This window comes from Cyrtonyx montezumae, unplaced genomic scaffold, assembly GCF_038088225.1.
Source record: "Cyrtonyx montezumae isolate F1298 unplaced genomic scaffold, pur_monq_1.0 scaffold_23, whole genome shotgun sequence".
Classification (NCBI taxonomy): domain Eukaryota; kingdom Metazoa; phylum Chordata; class Aves; order Galliformes; family Odontophoridae; genus Cyrtonyx; species Cyrtonyx montezumae.
Window position 1 is genome coordinate 10340878 of NW_027071970.1, and position 17659 is coordinate 10358536.

The 17659-nt window shown below is 56.0% G+C and overlaps 1 protein-coding gene across 2 annotated transcripts; it reads right to left on the reverse strand.

The window, feature by feature from the left end:
• Positions 1-2426: 2426 nt before the first annotated feature.
• Positions 2427-15880, reverse strand: HIP1R (huntingtin interacting protein 1 related). Of its 2 annotated transcripts, XM_065739175.1 has the most exons (32): positions 15751-15880; positions 12659-12722; positions 12211-12353; positions 11719-11775; positions 11505-11585; positions 11342-11418; positions 11150-11211; positions 10038-10178; positions 9821-9878; positions 9658-9733; positions 9409-9546; positions 9271-9329; positions 9131-9203; positions 8704-8887; positions 8513-8601; positions 8153-8269; positions 7948-8049; positions 7644-7838; positions 7421-7568; positions 6878-6964; positions 6518-6625; positions 5950-6086; positions 5411-5521; positions 5222-5280; positions 4961-4991; positions 4792-4854; positions 4132-4232; positions 3780-3885; positions 3195-3318; positions 3039-3100; positions 2691-2894; positions 2427-2608 (listed from the first exon to the last, which is right to left on the reverse strand). In XM_065739175.1, the coding sequence occupies exons 1-32, from the start codon at positions 15841-15843 to the stop codon at positions 2561-2563; spliced, it is 3198 nt and encodes a 1065-aa protein (XP_065595247.1). In that variant the 5' UTR covers positions 15844-15880; the 3' UTR covers positions 2427-2560. The 2 variants fall into 2 exon arrangements, with proteins under 2 accessions (XP_065595247.1, XP_065595248.1); XM_065739176.1 differs by lacking the exons at positions 2427-2608; positions 2691-2894; positions 3039-3100; positions 3195-3318 and having other exon boundaries at positions 3797-3885; positions 4128-4232.
• Between the last annotated feature and the right edge of the window lie 1779 nt (positions 15881-17659).

Genomic DNA, 17659 nt, shown 5'->3' on the forward strand with positions numbered 1-17659 from the left:
GTGCTGCTGCTGATGAGGTGGGATCGCTCCTTCCCCAATGGAGAAGTGATGCTGGAGGGACCCGCCTGCCAGCTGAGGCACAGGTGACTGAACGAGGGTGCATCAGATGTGGTGGTGGCACTTTGCATCTGTTTCCTATGGCTGTGCTCCATTTCAGTGCCCCCTTTTTTTTTTCACTTTCCAGTGATCAGAGAGATGGGTGTTTTGTAAACTTCACTCTGCGTTGAACTCAGAGCTGCTTTGTGTGCTCGTGTCCAAAGCAATTTGTGGTTACACGGGGGTTGGCTGCAGCCCGAGTGGTGCGTGGGGAGGGAGGAGGGCTCTGGGGAGAGGCTGCTGGAAAACTGCTTCAGGCAAAACAAACTGCACTGACCCAACCTTGGCTGAAGGGAGGGAATACAATATTTCAGGTCTTCCTTTTGGTGATGTTTCCACTTTTCTTGCAGGCACCGAGTACAATTTCTGCTCGGTAGGTTCTAAGAAGGATCATCTCCATCCTGCCACAGGTGTAATAATGGCATTTAGAAGTCATTAACAAATTGGACCCTGCACAGCAGGCTGCCTTGTGGTGGAGTCGCCTTTGCACTATGGTTTGCTGTGTATTTTTTAATGGCTGCTACAAAAAGCAAACAAACACTTTCCTAAAAAACACAGGAATTGAGGAAGTCTTACTCTGCACAGCAAGCTTGAGTTGTTAGAAAGTTACTTCAGAGCATAGGTGATGCTCAAAGAGTGGCCTTTGGGCATTGGGTTTCATATTATTTTTTTTTTTCAGGCTGGATGTGCCTGTGTGGATTACTTTACCTGCAGCCTAATTACTGCTTTCAGTAAATCAGAATGAAGCAGCAGCGTGCCTCAAAATGCCACTCACCTTAAGTGCTGTTTTAAATCCACCTCTCCCCTTAATTCAGTTTTTTTCCAACCTCTAAGTAGACTCACAGTGCTGAGGTTTTAAAAAGTTAGCATTCGTGGCTAATCAATATTTCCATGATGAAATATACTGCCTTGAGAGGTCAGCACAGGGCCGACCTCTCAGCAAATACACCTTTATCACTGCCTATAAATAGAGACCAAACTGCTGCAGAAAGCATTTCCTCGTGGGCAGAGGTTGTTTCAGAAACGAAACGGAGCCGTGTGCGTGGCACCCCGTGGTTGCTCATAACCCTGTATCCTGGTTTGTGGTGCAGAACTGAGAAGGCTTGTCCTGCCAGGAGGCTGAGAGGGCCTGAAATAAATAATAAAATGCCTTATAAGAAGTGATTCTTGTGATTCTAACCAACAGCTTTATGGCCTCCTGTGTTGGCCGTGGGAACTGAGTCACGGGTGGGTTTTTTTGTTTGTTTTAACTTGGGCTTGCCTGAATCAGGATCATAACACGGTGGTGCTGTGGAGAACAGGATGGCAATGTTGATTCTGCATTATGATGATGATTATTGCTATTTTAAAGGGACCCTCCCACTGCCTTGGGCACTGTGCTCACCCTCTCTGTATATCCTTCCGTAGTACATATTACATAGGTGCATTTTTCCAGGCAGGTGGTGTCATCAGCCCTGGGGATGCTCAAGAACTGTAGGGCTGTGGTGGTCAGTGAGCACACTGGGGTTGGGCATGGTTTTCTCAGAGCTCTTTTCCAACCTCACTGACCGTACCATTCCCCTCCCCCTTGTCTCCCAGCAGCTTCCCATGCTTCCCAAAGGCCTTCACTCTGAAGCCCCGACCCGTTAATGCCAACCCCCCCCACTGCTGAACGAGCACTGTGCACAGTTCAAATATTGCTGCTTTAATAATCTACATCCAGTAGCAGTTCAAAGACAAGATAAGCCAGCTACGTTTCCTCTGCACCCCACGTTGCCTCACATCAGTTTCCTTATTGCTGCAGAATTTGCCACATCTAATGGCCCTGGGCTCCTGCATTGAGATTTAATTCTGCTAATCATCTTAAATACAAAACATAATGCAACTGCTCCTCTGGTGTTGCTGCAGTAATAAAAAATAGAAAAGGAAATAAAAAGATGCTTGTATCCTTATTGCCAGTGTGTGCCAGTAACTGCTTTTCCCCTTCTGAAGCTGTTAAAGCGCCGTTCCACTCTTTGCTGAGCGCTGATCCCACACCAAAAACGAGGTCAAAACATTCCTGAAGAAGGGGAAGTTAAAACAAACACAGGTGGAAGAAAAGCTCAACAGCTTCCTACTTCAAAACCATCTCCCATCCTTCAAAAGGGTCCGAGCAGTACAGTAGAGCTACATTTACTGAAGACGACTAGCGCTGATAAAGTTAAAAAAAACAAAAATAAAACGACCCGAATAAATCCCAAATTAAATTAACCCAAGCGAGCTGCAGGGCTGGCATCCCGTGGGGCCTGAGAGCCCAGCTGCTCTTCGAAGAGGAAAAAATAAAATAAAAATCTTTTTTTTTCGGTTGAAAAGAAAAAAAATAATTCCAGTTTCTCAGGCTGAGAGAGGAGGAGACCCCCGCGCAGGAAGGCACGCCAGAGGCAAGGCGATCTGTTTAAAACACAGACGTAAGAGTGCTGATGGCGTGGGCCTGGCCCCGTCCCTGCTAGAAGTTGACGGCGTGTGCCCGGTGCAGGCTGGCATCTTGCTGGGACTGCAACGAGAGGGGACACATCTCACAGCTCCTGTGGCACAGCTTTGGGCCCCGGGCCGTACCCGAACCCCACAGCCCCTACCTCCCCCCCCGGCCCCGGGACGTAGCCGGGTTTCTGGGCGAGGGCCGGCTTCTTGAGGATGCCTCTCCTGGGGGCCGGTGCTGGCCTGGCCTCCTCATCCTCTGCTGCATCGTAGGGCCCGGCCAAGGCGTAGTGCTGCTTCCTCAGCTCTCCCAGGCGCACCCGCTCACCCTCCAGGCGCTTCTCCAGCTCCAGCACCTTCACCTGCACCACAAGAGCCCGCCTGGGTCCCCACGTCCCTGGTCCGCCGCAGGGACACGAGGCACTGAGGGATGCAGAGGGCGGGCTGCACTGGGCTCTGTGATCTCAGAGCTCTTTTCCAACCTCAGCGATACTGTGAGGCCTTACCTGTGTCTCCATTTCTTCCTTCTTCAGCTTGATGAGGGACATGCCTGAGAAGTCCATGGTGTCTGTGGAAAAAAGTATTCACCAAGCCATAAAGGAAATCGGGTGGGGGGGGGGGGGGGGTTACTTTTTTCCTCTTCCCTCTCTACCAAACCCCACCTTTCTCCTCGATCTGCTCCTGCCCCGACCTGGTGGAGGCCACCACGTTGGCCGCCATCTCATTGACGTTGCGGGAGCACTCTTGCAGCTTGCCCAAGTTCCTGCTGCTCTTCTCTGCTTTCACCTGCAACAAGCACTCTGATGGCTGCAGGTCCCCACCACGGGACGGGCCATTACCACCAAAAAATGGCTCAGAGCAGGGACACATCACACCACATCAGAGCAGGGACACATCACACCACATCAGAGCAGCCTGTGGGCACGATGCAAAGAGGGACAGATCTGCTGAGCCCATCAGGAACAAGGTGACCCCCTTCAGCCTGGGGACACCAAACCACCTCTGCTCCTGTCTGAGCCAAGGATGAACCAGCAGCACAGGAACAGGCAGACAGAATTGTTTTCCAGAGCTTTTCCTGTTAACATCATCTGGATCAGAAACAGCCTCGGCCCTCCTCCCTCCAACCCTGCATCTCCCTGCTCGCTGTAACCTCCACACATCCCTTTCACCATGAACAGGAAGGTGCTAAGGACCAAAGCTCATCACTCACTGCTCACCAACCATGGGAACAGAAGGGCTGAGCTCACCTTGGAGGCAGCCACCAGCTGGGCCGTGCTGGCAGCAATTTCATGCGAGCAGACGATCAGCTCCTCATATTTGCCTGTCTGCAAGACAACTCTGTCTGCAGACTCCCTGCAGTCAAAAGGGAGATTCACATCAGAGATGCACTACAAGTGTGGGTTATTTGCCTCCTGCTATGCCCTTAGAGATCAGCACAGATTGACTGAATCAGCACTGATTCAACATCAACCGACAGCGCTCAGATGCCGACCTCCAAACCAACCCCACACTTTCCACACTCACACAGCTCAGGGATGTTGTGCCCTGACCCCAGCAGCCCCGGCCAGGCACTACCTGTGTGCGATGCCAGGTACCTACACGAGCTGTGTGGCTCCCCAGCCCACGGCTTTGGAGGCAGAGATCAGCCCTTCAGTCCAGCGGGAGTTCTTGGCATAAAACTCCTGAGTTGTTGCTGCCCCCTGTTGTTACGAGAATATTATGGCCTACGTCAGCTTCTTTCCACTACTGAAGCATATAATACATCCCTAATCGAGCTGCAGGTGTCCCTGGTTTTTGCAGCTGAGATGGACTAGATGGCCTTTATGGGCCCTTTCCAGTTCAAACAATTCTATGCTGCTTTGGAATCATAAAAACATCAATTCTTCCTATTAAAATCTATTAAAAACCCCACATATAACAATACAGAACACCGTATATGTATGCATATACCCGTAAGTCAAGGCTCTGTGCCCTTCAGGATGCTCTTACTGAGCTGCTAAAACCCAAACACTACAGGCTTGGTGCTCCCAACATGGCCTGGGTACAACACAGCCACACTTGGGTCATCATCTTTCAATGCACAAAGGCAATAGCGAGGTGTGCAAAGAGCAGCGGGCTGAGCAGCCCCTCTCCAACCAGCAGGACTGCAAACATGGCATTAAGATGGGAAAATGCAACATTCAGCTGTTCTTTCTACAAATTGTGGGCAATTAAATATTTCACACTGGTGCACAGAGATGAATGCAGGGGAGGACTTACCCGGCCACTCTCGACAATCTCCTTCTGTAAGTTCGTGGATGTCAATACAAGAAGCCTAATAGCCTGGAATGAGGAAGAACAGAGGGATTGATTTTGCCAGAGATTTTAAGTGATATTTTTGCATGGTTTCTGACCCCCTTAAAAGAAGCTCAGCTCCTGCAGCACTGACCTTCATTAAGTCTGTGCAGGAGTTCAGAATCCTGTAGGGAAACAAGAAAAAGCACTGAGCATCCTCTGCCACAGCACCCAGGACAGCCCTCTTTGGACTTAGTTGTGTCCTCCAGAACCCAATTCTTGCTTAGCTGCACGATACAAAGGCCCACCCTCCAAGGAAAATGCACCACATCACAAAGATGCACCTCCTGAGTGCATGTGGAGCTTTGCAGCAGCTCCCAGCTACAGTTCCCAAATGGGAACCCCCAGCACTCACCGCTCGTTCACTTCGAGTTTGATGCCGGAGCTTTCGTTCCTGGCCCGGCTCATCATGTCCTGTTGGGACATGGGAAAGGAGAGGTGGGACACCACGCTGCAGCCACAGGGGCTGCAGGAGGGGAGGAAGAACTAGGAGAAAATGAAAGGTTTGCTGCCCTAAGGGCCCCTTCCATGGCTTCATCCTCACCTCTATCCGTCGGACAGCGTCTTCAATAGCTGCAGAGGTGGAAGCCATCTCCTTCTCAACCATGTCCCCCAGCTCCTCCTGCTTGATGTCCAAGCTTTTCGGCCTCAGTTCCTGCCAGAGGAGGGAGCAGCAGACAGAAGGTTTTCAACAGACAAAAGAAGAAAGTATTCATAATGAATAACCCATCCCCCCCCCAAAAAAAGGCATTTTACTTATTTTTTTTCCCCTATATTAATACTGTTGCAAGACAGTATATGAAGACAGCAAGGGCAGAGGCACACGTCACCACCTTGAAGCAAACACAGCACAGGGACCTCAGAGAAATGTCCCAAACCAAAACTCAACAACAGGTGTAGTTCTGGCACAGCTAACGTGGCAGGGCTCCAGGCAGCTGGTGGCCTCTGAATTCTCTGAATGCTCAGCACTTAATTGGAAAGGACCCTACTGCCTTAACCACCCGCTATGACACTTCCCTTAGGAAATCCCTATGAAGCCACCTGCCCTGCCAACCCCAAGGAGCACTGGGCCCCAGCTCCTACCTGGGCCAGTCCCAGGACTCCCCGCAGCGCTCGCCGCACGTCCCCCAGCTCAGCGTGCCCCAGGGTCTGCTTGTCCTTCAGCTCATCCAGGTAGTCCAGGCTGCGCTGCCCGCAGTCCCGGCACGTCTCTGTCAGCCCTGGAGAGAGGACAGGTCAGCAATGGGCCCCATGGCCCTGATGCCCCATGTCCCACCCTTGTCACCCTCCTCCCAGCTGTGGAACTGATCGTATTATAGAATCATACCATAAAACGGTGCAAGTTGGAGGTGATCTTAAAGACCACCAAGCTCAAACCCCTGCTGTGGGCTGGTTGTCCCCCACTAGGTCAGGCTGCCCAGGGCTCCATCCAACCTGGCCTTGAATGCCTCCAGAGATGGGACATCCTCAACTCGGGCACTCAGCAAATGTCTTGCAGAAGACCACGTGGTGCCCAAGAAGCAAAGCAACACTCTTAGCCCAGGAAGTGCTACCACAGGGAATGGAGCTTGAAGACCCCACGGAAGGCCTGCCCCACATCCAGCCCCAAAACTGAGCACCATCCCCTCCAGCCCCCGCTGCGCTCACTCACGGTCGGCGTGGTCGGTGGGAGCCAGGTGAGATGTGGCACTGCCGTTGACAATGGTGTCAGCAGTCATGTGAGCAAAGAGGGCCAGAGCCCCCACCAGTGCTGCAGCATCTGCCAGGGGAACACGGTCAGGCAAAGACAGCCCGGGGCATCACCAGCCCCCAAACACACCCAACAGCTTGGTAGCATCCCCTCCAGCTGGCAGGTGGCTCCAGGAATGAGCACGATGGGGACACACCAACTCCAGTCCATGTCCTCCCACCCCTACGGGCACTGCACAGCCCCAGGACCTCTGGGGGCTGCTGGATACACAGAAATGACTGCAGTGTTTCAGCAATTCTGCTGGTCCCAAGCCCCAGGTACCTGCCATGGAGGCCACGTACTGCGCGTGCCCGCTCTCCAGGGCGTCCGTGGACTCCAGCGCTGCCTCTGCCCGGCTGAGCAGGTAATCTGCAACAAATGTCACCTCATTAGGATTACAGAATGGTTTGAGTTGAAAGGGACCCTTTAAAGACCACAATGCAATGAGCAGGGAGATCTTCCACCAGATCAGGGTGCTTAAAACCCCACCCAGTTCAATGTCTGAACGCCTCCAGGGATGGGGCATCCACAGCTTCTCTAGGAAGACTGTGCCAGTGCCTCCCCACCCTCATCAGGAAGGGTTCCTGCTCCTTATATCCCAACATCAGCAGGGTCAGGCTGCCAAGCACCTGAACAAGCACAAGGGCTGTCCCCATGAGATGCCCCTGAATGGCAGCTGAGACATCTGTCCTCATGGCCCCACCAAAATCTGTGTCATTACGGCAAAACAACGCTGAGTCCAGAGGTGGAAATTCACCTCCTGGAAGTCAGAACTCAGGCTTGATGGTTGGTGGGAGATGCAATATTTTCAGTCTGGGGGCATACCTGGGGAGCTGGTGCAGCGGACGTGCAGCGGGTCGTCCAGCTTGGCCGTGGCGTCGCGGAGGATGCCCTCGGCCTCCCGTACTGTCTCCTGCAGGATGCTGAACTGCTCATCCAGCAGCTTCTGCTGCAGGCTCTGCTCCTGGTTGCTCTGCGGGACAGGAGAAGGAGGCATAGGCACACAGCTGGAGTGCTCAGCATCCCCTCCCCTGAACAAGCCCCTCACCTTCTCCAGCAGCCTGCCCTGCAGCTCGCAGATCTCCCTGGAGGCCCTGTCAGCCTCCTGGCTCAGCTGCAGCTCCTTCTCCTGGACGAGGCTGTTCACTGAGAGCAGCTCGCGCTCCTTCTCGCTCACCGACCTCCTCAGCTGCTCCTTCTCAGCCTGCAGGGTCTCCAGCTGGGCGCTGAGCTCCGTGCCTGCCTGCCAGCGGGGCCAGAAACCCCCATCACCCACCAACCCCGCCTGCAGGGACCCCAGCAGGCTCAGCACGGGGCTCAGTGGGGTTTGTATCCCCGGCTGCGGTGCGTACCTGCTTGGCATGGCCGAGCGAGCGCTGGGCCTGGTCCAGCTCATCCCGCCTCGCCTCCAGCTCCTGCCGCAGCTGCTCCATCTGCACGCTCTGGTCCTCCAGCTGCAAGCCATCGCCCCCCCAGGCTCAGCAGGAGTGAGCTCAGACACGGTTTGCAGGAAACTCGGGGTCTCAGAGTTGGGACTGCCACCACCCGCGGGCTCACCTTCAGCTCCGCTTCCCGCTTGACCTGCTCAACCTGAAAGGCCAGCTGCTCCTTGACACGTGCCACCTCCTCTTGGCTCTGCTGTGTCACCGTCAGCTGCTTGGCCGTGTCAGCGTTCTGCACAGGGATGGAAGGCTCAGGGGGATGGCAGAGAGGTGACCCTCAGCACAGTGCTACTCCACCCTCCCTCTTCCTGCCCAAATTCTGGCTGGGACAGAGTGGGAGATGCATCCAAAATGCTGACATCGATGTGAGGGATGCTGAGGGGCTCCGGGAGCAGGAGGATGGATCAGTGTGGGGTTGGGAATGGTGACAGGGGGAACAAAGGGATCACCTGTGAAGCTCTGACGGCAGCATTACCTTCCTCAGGAGCTCCGCGTGAGTGTTGATGAGCTCACTGTGCTTCTCCTTCAGCTTTGTGTAGCGGATCTCAGTGGCGTTGGCTTTCTCTGGACAGGATGAGAACACATCAGTGCCCAATGCTGTGCCTTCCTCCCACGGCCACGGGGCTTTCTCACGGCCTTCATGTGGCCAATGGGCCAGGCACCCACTTTCTGCCTCAGCACAGAGCCGCAGGGACCGCTCGCTGTCCTGCTTTGCTCTCTGGAGCCTCTCCAGCTCATCCCGGAGCTGCTCGTTGTCCACCAGTGCCTTCTGCTTCTGCTTGCGCTGCTCCTCCACTTCTCCCTCCAGGCTGTTCACCTGTGCCTTGAGCTGTGTGATGTAGCGCTGCGCCTGCGGGCGACCCCCAAAACCCCCACCCCCCAGGCTGTGATTGGGGCAAGATGCCCTGAAAGCACCCCCCTGGCAGCTGGATCCCCAAGGGATGGGTCTCACGTGTCCCCACCCTTCCTCAAGAGCTGGGTGCTGACACTGGGAGCAGGCCCAAAATGGTGTACCACCTCTGCACACCCCAATTCCATTGTGCCCCATCCGGATTTCCACCACATAGCTCTACAGCATGGTGCCCAGCCTTACCTCCAGCTTGATCTTTTCCATCTCGGCACGGAGCGTGTCCACCTCCCTCTTCAGGCTCTCGATCTGTGCATCCCTGCAGAGCCAGCAGGCTGGCACCGCGCTGTGCCCATCCCTTCCCACTGCCACTGTCCCTCCCTTACCTGTCATCCCGAATGCCATTGGGCGGCCCGAACGTTTGCTCAAAGATATCCGAGGTGACCTGGGGAGGACAGAGGGTGCCAGGATGAGTCCTCCCCCCCACCACAGGTCTCCTCCCCGTCCCATCCTTGTGTCTCTACCTGTGGCTCTGTGGTGGAGGTTGTGCTGATCTCAATGAGGTTCTCTGGCTCCTCGTCCTCGGGGGCCTCCTCGGGGATGACAACCACGGGTTTCACGTGCTCTGCCAGCGCCGAGGCCCGCAAGAAGTTCGGGGGACTCTGTGGGGACAACAGCATCACAGCAACCCATCTCTATGGGTTTTGGACCCTCCTGGCTGCTGGGACACCTCCGTGTATCCCAAAGCCACAGGCTCCCCAAGCATCACACACCTCGGGCAGTCGGGGGATCTGGATGAGCCGCTTGAAGTACAGCATGTCAGAGGCCTTCTTAAAGAAGTTTTTGAGGCTGGAGGGGAGGGGAGAAGAAAAATGGCTCAAAGAGGAGGCAGAGGGGATGGAGCAGATCCCCCTGCCCTGCGTCAGCCCCGGGTACCTGCGGAACTGCTCATGAAAGCGGTCTCGGTGGCCCTGCAGCGTGTCAGCCGTCAGACCTGTGGCAATGGGGACAGCAGGGATGGAGCCGGGCTGCAAACTCAGCCCCAAATTTATCCCCGTGCACCCACGTCCCTCCAGCTTCAAGGTGGGACCGGGCTGGGAGCAGGGCATCCCTATGTGATCCCTATGTGGAATTGCAGAGAGTGGGGACTCACAGGAGTGCAGCTTGAACATGAGCTTGACGGCGTAGTGGTAGAGGTGGCTGCAGTCCTGGATGACCTGGATGAGGGGGGCCAGGCGGCACTGCACCGCCGACATCTGCGACACCGCCATGGAGGTGTTGAGCTGCCGGAAAACTGGAGGGGAGAGAGCACTGAGCACCAGGAACGTGTTTGCAGAGCTGCCCAGCTGCAGCCAAGCCAGCTTGATCATTAACCAGGACAGACGTGGCTTTACCAAACACCGTCCGGTCCCGCTGAGCTGGGAACAAGCCCGCTCCGAGCAAGAAAAACACCTAAAAGGACATTGGGGCCGTTGCAAGCAAGGGTGCTCAGCTCTGCCATGAGCACCCCAACCCCAAACAGGAGGAGTGTAACCAGAGCTGCCAGCACACGATGCAAATGGGAAAAGCAACGGGTTTTCGCTCTGGTCTGTTTAATCCTGCAAAGAGCTGGGACAGGATCACCCCAGCCTCACCTGCCCCGGTGCAGAAATAGATCCCTTCCCTGGGCAGGCATCCAGCCAGTGCATCGGCTGACTCCTTCCCTGCTCAGCTTTCAAGTATCTCTCAATATCAGTTCCCTGTACAACCGGGTCAGGAGGAGATGCGGGTGGGCTAACGGAGCCCCTTCCCCACACCCAACTTCCAGGGGCAGCTCTGCACTCTTGGCTGACAGCAGAGGGAAAGGAATGGCACGTTTTTAAGCCATTGAGAAATTCCTAGAGAATGAGGCAAGGGAAGCAAACACGGTCAGGGGCAGCTGCCAGAGGTATTTCAACATGGGGCAATGAATATTTATACGGTAGCACAGTCCCCATCCTCTCCCCCGGTGGGTGGAAAGGATTTGGGTAATGCACTGAAAAGAAATGAAAAGGCATTTCAGAGCAGCACCACACGCCCTGCACGGCTCAGGTGTGCTAAAAATAGCCACGTTTTTAAACACTGTCCTAAAACCACTTCTACAGAGCAAAAAACTCCACGCCTTAACCAAGGAGGAGGAAGAGGAAGAGGAGGAAGGATGCAGACAAACTCTCCTCCTGACCAAAGAGCGAAACTATTGCTCAAGAGCCATGGGGCAGCCAGGAAGGAGCTGCTGCCACTCCTCACCTGACTCCGACAGCTTCAGCTCGCAGTCCAGGTAGTCGAAGAGCTCCACTGTCAGCTGGAAGCTGCCAAAAATCAACACCATCAGCACACTGCTCCAGACAACTGCTTCCACGTGCCCCTGGGGGACTCTGCTCTTCCTGGACGTTTTTCCCCACGTTGAGACCTTTTTCCCCACCCCATGAGGACACTCACATGTTATTCACGTCCGTCCCTGCTGTCTTTTCCAGGACCTCATCCGAGACCTCGAGGCCTGCAGGGAACTCGGGGTGCTGTGCCAAAGGAAAGCAGAACAGCAGCTGCTGCTAACTGCTCGTGCAACAGGTCTCGGTGGGGCAGATGCAGCACGGGGTCTCACCTTGGCATGGAAGGAGATCTTGGTGAGGAGCAGCCGCGTGTAGATGCTCACCAGCTGCCCGTAGCGGTCGTGCAAGTGTCCCTGGAGGAGACGTGGGGGAAATATGTTGAATCCAGAGCGATGTCAGAAATGCTTTGCAGAAATCCCAATGCCCATCACCCAGGGAAACCCCACCTCCAGCACAGCACCGACCTCTGCTCCCCCAGATGCTTACCCACAGGTCTCCCACCTCGCGGATGTTGCTGCGGTACCGCTGGCAGTCCTGCAGGACCTGCAGGCACAACAGGGCAGTGGGGACCCATCCCCTCGAAGCTCGAGGGGACAGGTCAGCCCCCAACGTGGGGCTGTGCAGGGGGAGGTTCTGAGGTTGTGAGAGAACGGGCTGCTTTAGGAATCACAGCACCACGAAGGCTGGAAAAGATCTCTAGGACCACCAAGTCCAACCACTGACCCACCCCCACCATGCCCACTGCCCACGTCCCTCAGTGCTGCACCTCCATGGGTCACAAACACCTCCAGGGACGGTGGCCCCGTTCCCTCCCTGGTTTTGTTGAAGCTCATCCCATTGGCCTTAGCCCATCGATCCAGCCTATACAGATCCCCTTTGCAGGGCCCTCCTTCCCTCAGTCACACCGATACTTCCTCTCAATTCGGTGCCATCTGAAAGCTTACAGAAAGGACACAGCGTCTGGGAGGGGACACTCACGTTGGGGTGGCCGTCACGCAGGACTTTGTGCAGGACATGGCAGAACTTCCAGCTGAGGATGGAGCTGCTGGGCAGGGGCAGTCCAATGGCATAGGACCAGAAGGTGAAGGCACCCTTCTCGTGGTGTGTCCCCAGAATGATCCCTACCCAGCAGTCAAGGCCAACCCGGTGTGAGCAACGAGCACGGAGTCGAACCCACAGACAAAAACCCCATTTATTTTTCCTGGTGCACTCCTACACCAGTGCATGGTGCTGCATGCAGCCAGGAGCTGGATTCAATGATCCCTATGGGTCCCTTCCAACTTAGGATTGTAATTCTAAACCCAACCCAGTCAGGCTCTCCCCTATCCCAAATCCCCTATCCTTCCCCGGCCCCGCAGGCACCAGATCTCCCCTGCAGGTGAGGACAGAGCTCCTGCACCACCTGGATGACTGAGGGAAAGGATACGGCGTGCATGCTTCTCCTTCACTGGTGCCTCCTGAGTGTTGATGGCTTTGCTGATGCTGATGGCCTATGGGAGGAAGACAGCGGCGTCAGCAGTGCTGCAACCCCTGGGACACACTTTCCCCCCCCGCCCCCATCCCCAACCCAGCACTGCCAGCTGGGAACAACCCAAGCACTCGGGGGCTTTTGGAAAATATTCTGAATTTTCCATTTATCCAAAGACCAGCACTGCAAAATTAGGCTTTTTGATGCAGAACAAAGCAGCCGGGGCCGGGCTGCCCTCGGAGCCACGGATGTCCCCCGCTGTCCCATGGAACAAGTGGCACTTTGCAGCCTGAGCCGGCGGCACACAGCGATGCCACATTCCTGGGCTGTTTGTGCAATCACAAGGAGCCTTTGAACCGGGTGTTTTTCCACGGCTTTGAAGGCGTCCCTGTGTGAGAACAGCACACGGGGCAGAGGAAAATGGCCCCTGAGCTCAGAGGGAGCAGTGGCCACGATGCCACAATCCACAGCAGTGCAGTTCACAGAGATGAGTGCCTTTATCAAGAGGATTACCTGTATATAAATGCATTTCATTACGGTTTTATTCCAAAAACAGGAATAGTTTGCTTCCAGTTGCTTCCCCCAGTTCTCCATTTGAGCTGCTGAGACCACGAGGACTTCCCTTTGCTGCTTCACCTTTGCACAAGCACTGGGGCCGTGCCCACAGCTGGGAGCCCTTTTGTGGAGCAAAAACCAGCGGACCAGAAGGGCAGGAAGCAGCCAGGCTGCCAGCGCTCGTGCCGGAAGAAAAACACGGTCCCTCCCTGCACACAGGTTGTAAAACCTCACAGAGCCCAAGTCCTGAGCAGCACGCACGGCACCGGTTTTGTGTCACCAGGGTGAGGGGAACCCAACACAGTGCTGTGCCCCTGAGCATCAGCCAGGAGCAGGGACTCACCACACAGAGCTGGTCCCACATGGGGATCCTCGTCCCCAGCATTGTTTTGGGGTGAGCAGCCCCAGGACTCGGGTACAGGCTGAGTTCATGTCACTGCTGCTCAGCCCAAGGGGTGATGCTGGAGGTGTGGGTGCCCCACGTGGCCGTGCATCCCCAGGGAGGCTGTGTGGGTTGGCGGGTGCTGATTCTGCTTCTTGGGCACTCAGGGAAGCGCTGGTGTTACCCTGCCATGTGGGTCAGTATAGCAGCAGCACAGTTAAGCCAGCGACTTGTAATCCTCTTAACTCAAAGGTTAATGAGCCTGAAGTGCCCGGAAAATGGCACTGCCGTGAGGGGCAGTAGGGCTGAGCCATCTCCTGATGGGCACAGGAGTGACAGAGTGCTCATCCCAAATCACCAGTGTGAGTCCCATGGGGCTGGGACAAAGCAAACCCTATCCCACGTCCCCGCTGCTGGGCACCACGGCCTGGGACCCGTCCACAGACCTGTGATCCCCTTTGGGATTTCGCTGTGTTTATTGCCCATGAACCTCTCCAGACAAAATGCAGCCTGGGAGCTCCAGAGAGTGCTTTCCTATGGGGCGACTCAGTGCTGAGGTTTGATCTGAGCCACTTTACGTCTGTGACGGGAGATGTCATATCCAACACTGGTCCCGCTACCAGGCTGGCTCCAAACCCCGAGCCAAAAGGATCCCCCCCAAAAAGGGGCATAAATGGGGACACATCCAGAGGAGGGGGACATCCTGGTGCTGAACCCTCCACACAGCTGCAGATGGTTTCCCCAGCACCACCCCAGCACCAATGGCTGCAGGTCAGACCCCGAAACCTACAGACCCACCACAGGCACTGCCCGGAGCACCTTACTCACAGCCCCAGCATACCGGGCTGGTGACTAAACCGGGATCAAAGCGTCCAAAGGAAGGAGTGCGGGCTACATCCACCCCTTCTTCCCAGGCCGCCCTAATTAGGGCACGATCCTCTCCACCCCCAGCCCCCCCCCGCCCCCCCCGGCCCCAGGAGGTGCTCCATCCCTGGGATCACTTCTGGGGCTGTGCTCAGATGTGCTCCAGCAGGTCTGGGTGATGAGGACACCCCGTGTGGACCGCGGCAGTACTGCTCGGCGCACACACTGTGCCGTGCTCCTGGGGGATGCTCGGTGCGTTGGGTCTGAACTTTCAGGCAGACGTATCCAAGAAAAGCAAAAGTTGGGCACCAAAACCAGTGACACTGAGAGAGCGAGGGCCCGGAGGGGACAGCAGGGTCTCACCTCCACGAGGCACGCTGGTACTGTCGCAACGTGACCCCCAAAAGCACTCTGAGGCAAACTACATCGCGGACGTCGAACGGTTCAGACCAAAGCTCACGTCTCCCGCGAGCAGCGGCTCACAGCGGGGCAGACCCACGGGAAGGTTCCTCTTAGGACGGAGCTCTTTTAGGACATCTGCAGCAATGCACGAGAGCACCGCGGCCCTATAACGCGGCTCTCCCGCTTCGGGCAGAACGGGGCAAAGCCCGAAGGGACGGACGGGCGGAGGGGACGCACACCCGTCCGGGGCAGCGCTCTCCGCACCGCGGTTCCCCACCGGCGCTGCCCGACGGGACGGCTGAAGGAGACGCGTCCCGAAGGAACCGGAATTGCAGGTTTCCTCGCGCTGCTCCCCAAACCCGACAGCTCCGCTTCCCACCCGGCACCGCGGCCGCACCAAGCCCCGAACGGCGTGGCCGGCTCTCGGATGGGGCTCTGCGGGCCCACGGCGGCCGAGGGGACGGGGAGGGATCGGCGGAGCCGCGGGGCAGCGCGGCTCATTGCCGGCGACGAGCGGCGGAGCGGAGGGAGGGAGCGGAGTGGGCAGCATCGCCGTCCCTCAGGGGAGAGGCGTCTTTGAGCCGCGCATCCCCGACGGCTGCGGAGCGGCTCCCACCGCGCGGCGCGGACACGCGGGGAACGGACACGCGGGGCACCGCGGGGTTTTGGCCGCGCTCTCGTTGACACATCCGTACAACTCTCCCCTCCCGCTCCCGCCGGTGGGACCCGCGAGGAAACCGCTTCCCGGCGCTCCGTCCCCGGGGAAGGCCCCACGCGGGAGATCCCGGGCCGCTCCCCGGGGACAAACACCGCCGCCACCGGCAGCCGGGTGGGAACGCTCCCTCACCTGGTTCTTATCGAACTGCTCCCTCTCCGCCTCCAGGCTGTGCCCGGCCCGCCGGCTCAGCACCCGTGCGGGAACGCTCTTGATGCTGTTCATGGCCGCGCACCCCACGCGCACCGCGGGCACCGAACGCTCCGGCGCCGCCCGCAGCTCCTCCCGGCCGCGCTCCGCAGCGCCCCCTGGCGGCAGCGCCCGCTCCTGCGGCCTCGGGGCGGCTCCGTCCGGAGCTTCACAGCCCCCCCACCGCCATGGGTCAAAAGCAGAGCCAGGAGGGCACCGCGGGGGGGGGGTTCCGCCTCCTGCAGCCACAAACTCCACCCCAGGACGCAGCAATACGAACCCCGGGCAGCACCCGAGCGCGCTCTCGCACCCCCATCCAAACGCCGGTGTGAATTCGCAATTTAGGGGGGGCACAGAAAGCACAGCGCGGTTGAACGCGGTGGTGGCACCGGGATGGCTGCAGGTGAGCACTGTGCCACCAGCAGGCTCTGCTCCTGCGGGACTTCAGCGTGGACGGAGCCTGGGAATGCTCTCCTCAGGTTATCAGTGTTATCGTGGGGAGCAGCCATCGTGTCCTGGAAACACACGAGAAGCAGAAACTCCCTCTGAGCAGCTGTGATCAAAATGATTCCCCTGGTTTTGAGGCCAGTCGCAGGCTGGCAACGAGGTAATTAAAGAGGAAGTGGAAACGTATGTGAAAGAGGTAACAAGGTGAAACCATGGTGCAAGTGTTGTATTTCACTGCAATTAATTCAGGGCAGCAGTTGGGACGAGTGCTCAGCTGCACTCCCAGCAAAAATGCAGAGGTGCCCCATACCAGGGAACGGCCGTGCTCAAAAGCTGCTCACACTGTGCTTGGCTGCCACCATCCAGGCCTCAAACAGCCCCTGCAAACACCTGACCTGGCTGCAAGCTTTTGTTAAAATAAATAGCTGCTGACTGGGGAAGAGCAGCTCTGCCCACCACTGTCCATTTCCAACAATGGTGGGAGGCATTTCCTGGTCACAGCACTCATTGGGAACTTCCTATAAACATTATTCATCCCTCTCTGTGGCAAGATGTCCAGAACAGAAACAATAACAAAAAATGAATGCTTGGCTGTGTCATACCCTAAAAATATTTATGTGTCACCGTAAAAAAATAAAGTTAGTTCTACGTTGTAACAATTACACATTTAAGAGTCTTAAAAAAATAAGGCAGTGTTTAACCCGCTCTCTCCGCTATAAAAATAGTTTTGCTTATCGTGGTGTAATTCTGGGTTTTATTTCAAGTTGAAATGTATTGCAGCACAGTCTCATCTTTTATTGCTTGAGAGTCTTTCAAGCATTCTGGAAGAAATCAGGTAAGTTTCCATTGCAGCTGATGGGCTGATGATCTTCAGCACTCAGGAACAATTCTATAATGGAAATGTCTTCATCCCCTCCAGAAAGTTAAAGATCTGTATGGAAAGACAGGAACATTTCCTCTAAAATACATTAAGCAATGACATCCACGTCCATTTACTATACATTTTCACCCTGCAGACAGACCAAAAAACAGAAACAGGAGACAGGCAGACCAAGCACTGTGCAGTCAGACAAGCTCAGGGACACCACTTGTGTGTTACAAAACAAAAATCATCCCAGTTTGTTTCACAAGCCAGCAATCTTTGTGCCCTTGGCCACCTCCTGAGTCACAGCTCACAGCAGTGGCACATGCTTTGCCACCCAAAAGCAAGCAGATCCTTTCTTCCCATTGCTTTTCTCCTTTGTGTGGATCATCAGCACTCTCTCCCCAGCTCAATCTCTCTCTAAAGGAAAAATGATTGACCAATTAAAGTGGCTCCATGGCCACCAGTAGGCAATTAACCCGGTGTTTGTCACTGCACCTGCCAGCAAGTGACTTAAAAGCAATAACAAACCAATCACTTTTC

Excerpts from the sequence above, each read along its gene's own strand:
- HIP1R (XM_065739175.1), bottom strand. The coding sequence starts at position 15,843 with ATGAACAGCATCAAGAGCGTTCCCGCACGGGTGCTGAGCCGGCGGGCC. Across the intron at positions 12,354-12,658 it reads GAAGGAGAAGCATGCACGCC|GGATCATTCTGGGGACACAC; the intron begins GTATCCTTTCCC and ends ACTGCTGGGTAG. Across the intron at positions 11,586-11,718 it reads GCGAGGTGGGAGACCTGTGG|GGACACTTGCACGACCGCTA; the intron begins GTAAGCATCTGG and ends CGTCTCCTCCAG.